This window comes from Muscardinus avellanarius (assembly GCF_963383645.1).
Source record: "Muscardinus avellanarius genome assembly, chromosome: 4".
NCBI classification, from domain to species: domain Eukaryota; kingdom Metazoa; phylum Chordata; class Mammalia; order Rodentia; family Gliridae; genus Muscardinus; species Muscardinus avellanarius.
Genome location: NC_137789.1, coordinates 135,562,994 through 135,576,310, shown reverse-complemented (window position 1 = coordinate 135,576,310; position 13,317 = coordinate 135,562,994). Strand labels below are relative to the sequence as shown.

Sequence of the window (13,317 nt, the reverse complement as noted above, 5' to 3'; positions counted from 1 at the left end):
TTTAGACAACACAGCAAGACCTGTCCCAAAAAAATAAAACGAATCCCGTTAGGTAATCAGGATCCAATTATGTTTTGACCTCGCTCCCCAGTAATTTTGTCAGTAGTTCCTAACCTCTAAACCAACATCTAAGTTTATACTTCAACATACATAATCTAAGGGACTATTCTTCTGTTTCCATAACTCTTTTTTTGAACATGGCACTAGGGATTGAACCCAAGGACTCACACATTCCAGGCAAGCGCTCTGCCCTTACTACACTCTCAGCCCTTTTTATTATATTTTGGAGACAGGGTTTCACAGGCCACCCTCAAATTTGTCATCTTCCTGCTTCGGCCTCCCAAGTAGCTGGAATTCTAGGCCAGTACCACCACATCGGGGTGCTTTGCGTTTTGTGTGTTGGTGTGGTACTAGGGATTGGACCTAGGGGCACTCCGCCTCTCAGCTATAGCCCAGCCTTGTTTTTATTCATATATATATATATTTTTGGGGGGTGGTACTGGGGTTCCTGGAAGCCCTTCTACCTCCGGGCTACACTCCCAGACCTATTTTATATTTTTATTTGGAAACAGGGTCTCTTAAGCCAGCGTGGCTGGCTTCAAACCAGCGCGATCCTCCTGTCTCCGCCTCCCAAGCGCGGGGATTACAAGCGTGCGCCACCACGCCCGGCTATTTTTATATTTTGAAACAGGCTCTCACTACGTTAATGAGAGTCTCACTACCTCACTACTTGCTGAGGCTACCCTCAAACCTACGGTCCTCCTGGCTCAGCCACCCGAGTACTGGGACTACAGGCGTGCGCCACCAGGCCCAGATTCTTCACTTTTTTAAAACCTATGCTTTTAATAAGAAACATCCCATGCATTTGTTTTAATGTTTGCCAAATATTCCTAGTTCTCGCACTACCGGGCCTATGGTAAGCTTGAACTTCTTGGCCTCCTTAGGATGGGTAAAGCTTTGAGACTAGTTCTGTGTACTAAATAAATTTGAATTAGAAGTGACTTGTGTCATTAAGAGGTCAGAACGTACGTGTGTGTGTGTGTGTGTGTGTGTGTGTGTGTGTGTGTGTGTGTAGTACTGGGGATTGGACTCAGGAACATTCTATCTCTGCGCTACACCTCTCAGCCCTTTCTTATTTTGCATTGAAATAGGGTCTCACTGTTGAAATAGGTTGCTGAGAGTCCTGCTCAGTTGCCGAGGCTGTCCTCAAACCTGCGATCCTCCTGCCTTAGTCTCCCAAGTACTGGAACTAGAGGCATCTGCCGCCGCGCCTGACTAGAACACTCCTCGCAGTCTTCCCTCGGCACTGCAGGTGGTCACTTCGGGGCCAGCCGGGGTCCCAGGGGATGCTGAAGTGGGAACAGAGCCACCCTGGGCCTCCCCTCGGTGGGCAGGTGATGTGAATGAGAAGCCATCTGCTGTTTTCGGTCACTAGGATTTTGGACATATTTGCTCTTGTAGAAAAGCCCTAACTGCACTGCTGACAGGACTCTCTGGGAGAGAGAATTTAAAGTGTTCATCAGGGTCTTAAAGGAATCCTTGGTCCAGAAAGAGGCTGAGCTCCACTGAACCGAAATATAATAAAAATAAGCTTTTTTTTTTTATTGGGGGAGTTACTGAGGATTTGACTCAGGGGGCGTTGTACCTGTGAGCTGCGCCCCCAGCTCTGTTTTGCTTCTTGATTTGAATCAAGGAATCAGGGCCTCACTAGGTGGCTGAGAATCTGTCTTCAAAGCTGTGAGCTTCCTGTCTCGGCCTCCCAAGTGCTGGGCTTGCGGTCACGTGTCATCGTGCTCAACTTCATGGTTTTTAAGGAAACATTAGGGAGAACAAAAGGCGACTAGGAGGAGAAATGAGACAAATGGGACGTATACCTTTGGCAACGTTGCTTCGTCACCCCTGACACGGCCCCAGAAAACTCATATACTTAGTGAAATGTACCAGCTTACTTTTAGTCCCCAGCACGTGTGTGTGTGTGTGTGTGTGTGTGTGTGTGTGTGTGTGTGTATAGTACTGGGGATGGAACTCAGGGGCTTTCTATCTCAGGGTTCCACTCCCAGGCCTATTTTATATTTTATTTGGAAACAGGTCTCACTAAGTAGCCGAGGCTGGCTTCAAACCTCTTGTCTCAGCCTCCCAAGTACTGGGATTATAAGCGTGCGCGCCACCATGCCTGGCTTAACCCCCAGCCTTTTAAACTTTTTTTATTTTGAGAGGAGGGTCTCGCTAAGATGCTGAGGCTGGCCTTGAACCTGTGATTCTCCTGTTTCAGCCTCCCAGGTACTGGGATTACAGGCGTGCGCCACCACGCTCAGCTTCTTTATACTACGGAAGGAAAAACTATCCCTGCCATGTACCGGTTGTGTGACGTCATATTAGTCACAAAGCTAGTTATAGTTTCTTCACTTCTAACATAAAGACCACAGAAGAATTATTTGTGTGGATCAAAACCGCAGGGAAACAATAGCTGACCAGGGAAGCAGAGTAGGTCTAACAGCAAGACGGGCGTCAGGAGAGGTACCAAGAGGGCCCCTGGCAAGCTGGCCCCACCTGATGGGAAGCAGGGCGAGGACAGCCTAATCTGGCCCTCACTCTCGTCAAGGTCACACCCCATCAGAAGTTCAAAAGGGGGACTATTCTGGCTAGCCCCTATGGAGTCGGGCCAAACTTTAATCTCTGAGCTAGATTTCAAAAACAAAGGCAAAAAGTAAGACCTAATGAAAGACACACCCAAGAGAAACACAGAAATCTGATCCTTCCCCCTGCTCCCCCCAAACACACATCTACCCAGACAGCACATTCCTCAGCGACAGCTTTGAGAGCTGTGACCTCGTTGTGGGGAGCATTTGCCATGCTAAGTAAAACGGAAAACATGTTTTTAAAAACAATCACAGTCCAATGTAGGAACTGAGTCATATGCCCCAGAGTTCACTACAAACTTGGGAAAACACTGCTCCTCAGCCGGCAGGAAACTCCCCGCTCGGGAGCCAGCGTGCTCCCTAGCTGGTGCTCCTCCACGGCCCAGGCCCGGGCGCCTTTCCTGCCCTGTGTGGCTCTCGGAGAAGCGCCTGCCACTGGGCTTTTCTTTTTTTTTTTTTTTTTGCAGGTCTGGAGATGGAACCCAGGGGCATTAGACCTCCGAGCTACACCCCCTGCCCTATTTTTTAGTCTATATTTTGAAACAGGGTCTCACTGAGTTGCAGAGGGCCTCGCTAAGTAGCTGAGGCTGGCCGCGAACTGCGATCCTCCAGGTCTCAGCCTCCCGAATGCCAGGATTACAAGCGTGCGCCACCACGCCCGGCTGGGCCTTTCTGAAAAGGGCCAAACTTGGTAAATGAAAGCTTCAGGGAGTTGCAACTTCCTCCAAAGGATCAGTGAAGTATCCTAGAAGCCTGGCTGCAAATCTGGAGAGGGAGGCAGCAGGTGGCCTGGGTTCAAGTCCCGGCCCACAGCCGTCATTTCCTAGCTTCCGGACCTTGCTCACTTTTTTAATATTTATTTTTGTGGTATCAGGGGCAGAACCCAGGGGCATTCAAACTCGGAGCTACACCTCCAGCCTTTTTTATTTTTTATTCTGTTGAAACAGGGTTTCACTAAGTTGCCGAGTATCTCCCTTAGTTGCTGAGGCTGGCCTTGAACCTCTGATCCTCCTGTCTCAGCCTCCTAAGTACTGGAATTAAGTATGCGCCACCAAGTTCAGCTAGCCATTTCGTTTTTATTTCCCTTGTCTGTGAAATGAGGAAAATAATGGGCTCTATCACATTTGGTCACTGCGAGGACAAAATGAGTTAATATATGGAAAATACTCAGCGTTGTGGCTGGCGCAGGCCAGGCCCTCTAGCTCATTGGTATTGTTGTCGCAGGCAAAGGCACGGTTGGGAAGAGATTCCTGTAAATTTCCCTTTTAATCCCCTAAAAGTGTGCCGTGCCATAAAAAACATGGGTTAGGAACAAGTCCAAAGTCTGCTTCTAGGTTCTGTTCTTGGCAAAATTGACTGGAAAGTCAGGCAACTCCTATTTACTGAGCCCCTGCCACGAACAAGGTGCTGCGTCAGCTGATTCCAACTCCCCTGCTCTGACCGACGAGCCTTTGTCCAGAGGCCTGGGTCGCAGGGAGCGGGCTTCCCTGGGGCTGGGAAGGAGGCTCTGGCTCCCCACGTCCAATCTGCTCAGGGTGGCAAATGTCATGGGCCTTCCGTAACTTCAGCTCCACAATGAGTATTTTAAGACAAACTAAAAAGACTAAAAGAAAAACTACCTTATACATGTATCAAAATATACCATGGAAGCCAGGCGTGGTGGCGCACGCTTTGTAATCCCAGTACTTGGGAAGCTGAGACAGGAGGTCACAGGTTTGAAACCAGCCTCAGCAAGTAGTGAGCCTCTCATCAAGCTATTTGCACCGTTTAAAACTATAAGTAAAAAAATAGGCCAGGCATGGTGGCGCAGGCTTGTAATCCCCATGCTTGGGAGGTGGAGACAGGAGGATCGCGCAGGTTCAAAGCCAGTCGTGCGCTGGCTTAAAAGACCCTGGTTCCAAAAACAAAAAATGTATAAAATAGGTCTGGGAGTGTAGCCCAGAGGTAGAAGGGCTTCCAGGAACCCCAGTACCACCAAAAAAAAAAAAAAAAAAAAAAAGAAGAAGAAGAAGAAAAAAATAGGAGCCAGGTGTGGTGAGGCATGCTTGTAATCGGAGTACTTGGGAGGTTGAGATAGGAGGATTGTGGCCAGCCTCAGCGACTGAGTGAGGCCCTCTGCAACTTAGAGACCCTGTTCAAAATAAGATAATAATAAGCTGGGCGTGGTGGCGCACGCTTGTAATCCCAGCATTCGGGAGGCTGAGACAGGAGGATTGTGGTTCGCGGACAGCCTCAGCTACCTAGTGAGGCCCTCTGCAACTCAGTGAGACTGTTTCAAAATAAAGAATAAAAAATTGGGCAGAGAGTGTAGCTCGGAGGTCGAATGACCCTGGGTTCCATCCCCAGACCTGAAAAAATAATAATAATAATAAAATAGAGCTGGCAGCCAGGCGTGGTAGCACACACTTGTAATCCCAGCATTTGGGATTGAGACAAGAAGATCATAGTTTGAGGCCAGCCTCAACTACTTAGTAAGACCCTTTGCAACTCAGTGAGACCCTGTTTCAAAATAAAGAATAAAACAAAAAAAATAAAGCTGGGTTATAGCTTGAAGGTAAAATGCCTCTGGGTTCCATCCCCAGTACCACACACACACACACACACACACACAAAAAAAAAAAAAAAAAAAAATAGAGCTGCAGATGTAGCTCAGAGGTAGAATGCCCTTGGGTTCAATCCTCATAATATATATACATATATATATATATATATATATATATATATATATATATGTCACATGGTACCCCATAAATATGTATAATTTTTATGTGTCAGCTAAAAAAAAATAAAATTAGTAGATGAAAAATCAGCTGGGCAGCACAGATTGGATTTGGTAATAGTGTTATCTCAGGAAATTACACTGTCCAGAAACAGCCTTTCTCCCACTGAAGCCCAATCCAGGGAAACTTGGAGCGTGCATGAAATTTCCCCAAATTATTTCAGGGGCAAATTTCAACTTCAACTTCTCCCTGGGAAGTGTAACTTGGTGGGTGGAATGTGATGGCAAGACTGGGCTTGGGCTTTGAGGAGGATCCTGGCCTCCCCGTGCCTCCTCTGCTCTACCAGCTCCTGAGTCCGCACAGGGGACACTCAGGGCCCTCTGCAGCCCGGGCCCGGCTTCCTTCTGGCCTGGCGGACGGGCGTCAGCAGGAGTGAGGCCAACTGCAGCCAGAGGGGCACAAGGCCTCTAGCTCCAGGAATGAGGTGGCAGCAGGCGTGGTACTGCACAATTACAATCCCAGTACTGGGGAGGCTGAGACAGGAGTATCACAGGTTCAAGGCCAGCCTCCGTAACTTAGTGAAACCCTGTTTCAAAATAAATACAATAGGTCTGGGAGTGTAGCTCCAAGATAGAATGCCCCTAGGTCTAATCCCTAGTACTACAAAAATAAATAGATAAACAATTTCTTAAAATTAAAAAAGGGCCCGGGTTTATAGCTCAGAAGTAGAATGCCCTTGGTGGTTCAGTCTCCAGCAAAACACACCCACTCACCACCACCGCTGCCACACGGATGCGTGAGGCCGCCTCTAATGGCGAGCGGGTGCTTATAGCTTCCATCACCGAGCAGGTAAAACAGCTTCAGTTCTTTCTCATTCAGGGCCCGCACCTGGGTGAGGCCACAGCTGAAAGCTTGCTGGCCAGAGCTCAAGGTCAGTGCCTGCGAGAGGCACCTGCCTGACAGTCCTCAGCACACAGCACCCGTGGGGAGGAGGGGGTGGTGGAGAGGAGGGCGCGGTGGAGAGGAGGGCGCGGTGGAGAGGAGGCGGCGCGGGGGAATGGTACTCATTCCTGAAGGAGTTAAAGAGGTGCCTTGTCTAACAAAACCTCTGTAAGAATTTCCTGGCTCAAGTTTACTCTTCCAAAAGAAGAGCAGCGGAAACCAACCCAGAGCCTGATACTTTCACATTTCTGGAAAAGTTGAGACAATTAGAGGGAATGGCTGGAGGCCGTGGAAAGCGCAGTTCTGCTGACAGCTCCCAGCTCGGGCCGGCTCTGACCTCCTGCCTATACATTTTCCGGCAGATGCCTTGCGCCGAATAAAGAACGAAACCCAAAGGGCTCCCACGAGGGCAGAGTACACACTGGGCGCCTCCCCGCCAAGCAGCCAGCCGGGCTCAGAGGAGAGGGATGTTGCTTTATAGTCTCCAGCCCTCCAGAACTCGGAAAGCGTGTGCCAACTTGTACAACAGGGGTCTTTGGGGGTGGGGAATTAGGGGTTGAAAACAGGATATTTTATCTCTGAACTTCACCCCCCTGCCCTATTTTTTTTAAGGGTCTTGCTAAGTTGCTGAGGGTCTCACTAAATTGCTGATGCTGGCCTTGAACCTGTGATCCTCCTGTTTCAGCTTCCCAAGTATTGGGATTATGGGTATACACCACCATACCCTGATATAGGGGTCTTTTCTCCTGCACAGAGGCCAATCTCTGTCCAACTTTCCCCAGTGGACCATAACCGAGCCATGAGCCAGCTCTTCCTCAGACTTAAAATTCTGGGAATAGCCGGTCATGGTGGCACACACCTATAATCCCACTACTGAGAGAGAAGGATCGCAGAACTTATTGAGGCTCTCAGCAATTTAGCAAGATCCTGTTTCCAATTAAATGAATAAATTAATTAAATAAGGCTAGGAGTGTAGCCCAGAGATAGAATGCCCTGGGTTCCATCACTGGTATCACAAAAGAAACAAAAAAGTTCTAGCCGGGCGTGGTAGCACACGCTTGTAATCCCAGCATTCGGGAGGCTGAGACAGGAGGATCACGGTTTGAGGACAGCCTGAGCTACTTAGTGAGGCCCTTTGCAACCCAGTGTTTCAAAATAAAGATTAAAAAAATAGGGCAGGGGATGTAGCTCGGAGGTCAAATGTCAAATGTCCCTGGTTCCATCCCCAGACCAGCAAAAAAAAAAAAAAAAGTTCTGAAGCTGGGTGTGGTGGCACATGCTTGTAATCCCAGTACTTGGGAGGCTAAAACAGGAGGATTGGAGGTTTGTGGCCAGCCTCTGCAACTTAGTGAGACCCTGTTTCAAAGTAAAGAATTAAAAAATAGGGCTGGGGGGTATAGCTTGGAGGTAGAATGCCCCTGGGTTCCATTCCCAAACCTGCAAAAAAAAAAACAAAAAAACAAAGGTTCTGGGAGTGAAGTTTCCCAGCCCACCTCTGCCCCAGCTGGGTCTCCCTGCCCCCAGCCCCGCCCTGGCTTTGATGAGCTGATTCTGGAGGCCGCGTGTGCCCTGCCATGGTCTGGGCAGCTCTGGCGGCTCTGCTCACCTGAGGAGAGGCTGCAAGCAACCCCGTTCCTTTCCACAACGGACGCCAAGCCCCGGAAAAACAAACTGCAGCTCTGTGGCTTTTTGGCAGCTCAGCTTGGACTTTTGTTTTAACAAGGGGTGGGAGAGAGAATTTGAACCCTGTGGTTATCTGCAGTCTAAAACATTTAAACACAGGCAGTCCACCTGCTTGGCATTTGGTGTTCTTTGGTCAGTTAGTCCTGCCCCTTCTAAAATTTCAACAGTTCTGTGCTCTCTTTTGTTAGTGTGTGTGTGTGTGTGTGTGTGTGTGTGCGCGCGTGTGTGTGTGTGTGTGCATCATAGGGAGGCCCAGTGGGGACACTGGGAGTCCTGCACTGGGCGGCGCTGGAATTCCTCTGAAAGGCAGGAGCCAGTTCTCTGGAAAGCCGGGCGGGTGAGCAGAGGTCCTGCCTGCAGGACCCACCCCCGCTGGCTGCGAGGCGGCTGCGTTCGCAGGGAGAGACTTCCTAGCCAAGAGTCCGGCTTCCTTGCCAGACCAAACAATATTCCTAGCTGCTTTCCTACCATGTCACTGATGTGGGGAGCACAGGGCGGAGAAAAGGGAAAGGGGGGGTGACGGCAGGGCGCCGGTGTGACGACGACGCAGTGCAGCCACCACGGCCTCGCTGCCCTCGGGACTCCTCTGTCCTCCCTGTCTCTTTCTTCTTTTTCCCCTGGTACTGGAGATTGAACCCATAGCTTTGCACACGCTATGCAAGCACTCTAGCATTAAACTGCACCTCCAGCCCCCAATTTTTCTGTGGCACTGAGGTCAAATCCAGGAGAATTCTATCTCTGAGCTATACTCCCAGCCCTGTTTTCTTTTTTCTTTTTCTTTGCTTTTCTTTTTTGTGGGTCTGGGGGTGGAACCCAGGGGCATTCGACCTCCGAGCTATACCCCCTGCCCTATATTTTATTCTTTATTTTGAAACCAGGTCTCACTGAGTTGCAGAGGGCCTCACTAGATAGCTGAGGCTGTCTGCGAACTGTGATCCTCTGGTCTCAGCCTCCCAAATGCTGGGATTACAAGTGTGAGCCACCACGCCCGGCTTCTTTTTTATTTTGAAACAGGGTCTCACTAAGTTGTGGGGGGCCTCGCTACGTTGCTGAGGCTGGCCTTCAACCTATGATCCTCTTGTATCAGCCTCCCAAGTACAGAGGTTACACTCGGGCATCACACTTGGCTAACCCCAGCACTTTTTACTTTTTTATTTTGAGACAGGGTCTCGCTGAGTTGCCCAGGCTGGCCTCAAACTTGGGCTCCTCCTGCCTCAGCCTCCCAAGTAGCTGGGACTGCAGGTGTGTACCACTGTGCCCAGAACATCCTTGCATCCTTGTCTGGCAGCCTAGACTGTCTCATCTGGGTCCCAATGAGGTCAGAGTTGAAGCCACCCTCAGTTACTCCCTGAAGACCACAACGGCGCCACCATCACAGGACTCTGGAAGATGCAAGCAGTCCTGGCCTCAAATGAACCTGGGGCAAGATGAAGATTGCTTCTCCGTGGCACTGAGCGGACAGCAGCAGGGTAGACACAGTGGAGAAGCCCCCTGGTGCTTCAGCTGGAGCATGGGGAAGGAACAAAAGGGGCGGAACTTCACGAGTCCGATGTGGTGGTGCACACCTGTAGTCCTAGTGCTTGGCAGGCTGACAAGAGGATCAGAGGTTCTAAGCCAGCCTCAGCAACTTAGTGAGACCCTGTTTCCAAAGAAAAACAAAAAAATAGGGCTGAGGGTATAGCTCATAGGTAGAAAGCCCCTGGCTTCTATCCCCAGTACCGCAAAAAATGATTCCCTCTCTTGAAGAGGTCTCCATGGGCAGTGACATACGGGAGGACTTATTTTGAGAGGATCCAGCAGAAAGTAAAGACAGCTCCATGAGGCTCTATGAGGCATATGGGAAGCCCCGGGGGGTCCTACAGTCAACGGACATCACGGCCATCTATAGTCAGTCCCACACACAGCGCCGCGGTGGCAGCAACCACCCTTGGCCAAGAGGCTGAGGCTGGGCTTCAGGACTGGCCTCAGGAAGGCTCTGTGGTGGGGCCGGCTGCTCAGCGTAGACAGAAGGCATCAAGGAGAACCCAGGTCCTGGGTACCGGCAGCAGACTGGCAGCCATGGCCTCAAAAGGAGCTAAGAAATGAGACGGCGGTGCAGCATGTCATCTCAGCACTTGGGAGGCCGCTATAGGAGAACAGGAGGATGGCCGTTCCGGACCAGCCTCCCCAAGGTGGCAAGACTCTTGGCAGTGAAAAAAACCAGAAAAATAGAAACCTTGTTTCAAAACGAAAAAAGGGCTGAGAGTGCAGTTTAGAGGTAGAATGTCTGTAAATTCAATCCCTAGTAAGCAAAAAAGAAAAAAAGGGAAAGAAAAGCAAGCAAGAAAAAAAAAGCAGCTCAGGCCAGGCGTGGGGTGTGGTGGAGCACGCTTATAATCCCGGTACTTGGGAGGCTGAGACGGGAGGATCACAGGTTTGCATCTAGCCCCAGGAACTTAGTGAGGCCCCTCGAAACTTAGTGAGACTCTGTTTCAAAAATAGAAAATAAGGCTGAGGTAGAGCTCAGAGGTAGGATGCTCCTGATTTGATTTCCATCCCCAATAACTAACTAAAACGCACACACACACACACCCCTCAGAACACATCCCCCAGTTTCCAGCCCATGACATCCAGAGAGCACCAGAACCCACCTCCTCTACCACGGAATCACTTCCGGCAGCCGTGACCAGATTCTACTCACCAACACTGTCCCTAAGAGGCTCAGAAAAGGCCGGCCAGCCCATGGTTTCCCAAGGAGCAGAGGCGGTAACCGGGACCCCGGGACGCCAAGAGCCTCCTGGACAAGCACTTACACCAGAGTTCATAGTAGTAGCTGCAGCACTGAGACTGTCCACAGCAGTGTCCCGTGTCACAGATGTAGCTTTGATTGTTGGTACCCACGCAGGCTTCCTTGTCCTAAAAAATCAAGACGCACTTTAGCATATCAAACCACAGCCTTTTTTTTTTTTTTTTTTTTTTTTTGTACTGGGGATGGAACCTAGAAGAAGCACTTCACCTCCAAGTTATACCCCCAAGCCAATTTCATTTCCTATTTGGAAATGGTCTCACTGCCTTGCAGAGGGCCTCGCTAAGTTGCTGAGGCTGTGGTCCTCCTGTCTCAACTTCCCACGTACTGGGATTACAAGCGTGTCCCATCATGCCTGGCTAAACTATGGCTTTTTTTTTTTTTTTTTGCGGTACTGGGAATGAAACCCAGGGGCATTTTACCGCCGAGCTAAACCCCTGGTCCTATTTTTTAGTCTTTATATTTTTTGAAACAGGGTCTCACTGAGTGTCAAGGGGCCTCACTAAGTAGCTGACCTTGTCCGCAAACCGCCGGGTGGGTCTCAGCCTCTGAATGCTGGGATTGCAAGTGTGCGCCACCACGCCCAGCCCTAAACCACAGCTTTTAAACACCACTTTTCTTCTAATTGCCCTCCCTCCTGGTCATCCATCTGCCCCCACACTGCTAGTGTTTATCCCATTAAGGAAAAAAAGTCTAAAAGAACCACACAATAGCAGAGTTAAACAAACAGGCTTACTAAACAGGAAGGAGACCTAGCACTCAAAGCCAGCTGGTGAAAAGTAAGGTTCCCCTAAAACAGGACAGGAGAGGGTCGCCTCACTTATGTCCAAGCAGAAACTGTATGTGTGTGTGTGTGTGTGTGTGTGTGTGTGTGTGTGTGTGTGTGTGTTACTGGGGATGGAACCCTTCTACCTCCAGGGTACACTCCCAGACCTATTTTTATATTTTATTTGGAAACAGGGTCCCTTAAGCCAGCATGGCTGGCTTTGAACCTGCCTGATCCTCCTGTCTCTGCCTCCCAAGTGTGGGGATTACAAGCGTGCACCACCATGTCTGGACCAACCAGAAACTTTTACTTTCTTACTTACTTACTTACTTACTTATTTACTTATTTTGGTAGTACTGGGGATGGAACCCAGGAGTGTTTTGCCTCTAAGCTATAGTATTCACTCATTCATTTGGTGATACTAGGAATTGAACCCAGGGGTATTCTATCTCTGAGTTACACCACCAGCCCTTTTTAAAAATTTTTATTTGAAAGCCGGGTGTAACTAGGTGTGGTGGCGCACGCTTGTAATCCCAGCATTTGGGAGGCTGAGACAGGAGGATCATGGTTCGCGGACAGCCTCAGTTACTTATGCCCTTTGCAACTCAGTGAGGCTGTTTCAAAATAAAAGAATAAAAAATAGGGCTGGGATGTAGCTTGGAGGTAGAATGCCCCTAGGGAATCTCTAGTACCGCAAAAAAAGAAGAAAGAAAGAAAGAAAGAAAGAAAGAAAGAAAGAAAGAAAGAAAGAAAGAAAGAAAAAGAAAGCCGGGCGTGGTGGGCTTGTAATCCCAGCATTTTGGGAGGCTGAGTCAGGAGGATTGTGTTTTGTGGACTGCTTCAGGTACTTAGGTCCTAGGCAACTCAGTGACACCCTGTTTCAAAAATTTAAAAAAGACTAAAAATTAGGGCTTCGGGGTGTAGCTCGGAGTTACCAAAATAAATAAATAAATAAATAAATAAATAAATAAATAAATAAAATTAATCAATTTTTAAAAGGGGGGTATAGGCTGGGCGTAGAATGCCTCTGGGTTCTATCTCCAGTACTGCAAAAAACTAAAATAAAATAAAATTTTTATTTGGAAACAGTTTCATTAGGTTGCTAAGAGTCTTGCTATTGCTCAGGCTGGTCTTGAAGCTGCGACCTTCCAGTCTCAACCACCCAAATACTGGGATTACAGGTGTGTGCCACCATGCCTGGGTGTGTGTGTGTGTGTGTGTGTGTGTGTGTGTGTGTGTGTGTGTGTGAAAGAGAGAGAGAAATACTGGGGATGGAACCCAGGGGTCTTCTACCTCCAGGCCTAATATATAAATAAATATATATATTAATATGTAATATATATAATATATAATATATATATAATTGTGTATGGGTTTGTGTGTGTGGTATTGGGGATGGAACCCAGGGGCACTCTACCACCCCTGTCCTATTTTTTATTCTTTATTTTGAAACAGGGTCTCACTGAGTTGCAAAGGGCCTTACTAAGTAGCTGAGGCTGTCTATGAACCGTGATCCTCCTGTCTCAGCCTCCCAAATGCTGGGATTACAAGTGTGCGCCACCACACCCGGCCCAATTTTATATTTTATTTGGAAACAGAGTCTCACTAAGTTGCTGAGAACCTCACTAAGTTGCTGAGGCTGCCATGAACCTGCAATCCTCCTGTCCCAGCCTCCCAAGTACTGGGATTACAAGTGTATGCCATCATGCCCAGCTCTTATTTTTTTAGTTTTTAACAGGGTCTAAGTTGCTGAGGCTGGCTTTGAACCTGCGTTCCTCCTGT

At 48.8% G+C, this 13,317-nt stretch overlaps 1 protein-coding gene across 1 annotated transcript in view; it reads right to left on the bottom strand.

Annotated features, from left to right (window-relative positions):
• Positions 1–13,317, bottom strand: part of WBP1L (WW domain binding protein 1 like) — a gene marked incomplete at both ends in the record, with an annotated part of 76,786 nt that overhangs the window by 8,191 nt on the left and 55,278 nt on the right. The window contains one exon of the mRNA XM_080694969.1: positions 10,777–10,879. Within this exon, the coding sequence (XP_080551095.1) occupies positions 10,777–10,879 (103 nt within the window). The remainder of the gene's footprint in view (positions 1–10,776; positions 10,880–13,317) is intronic.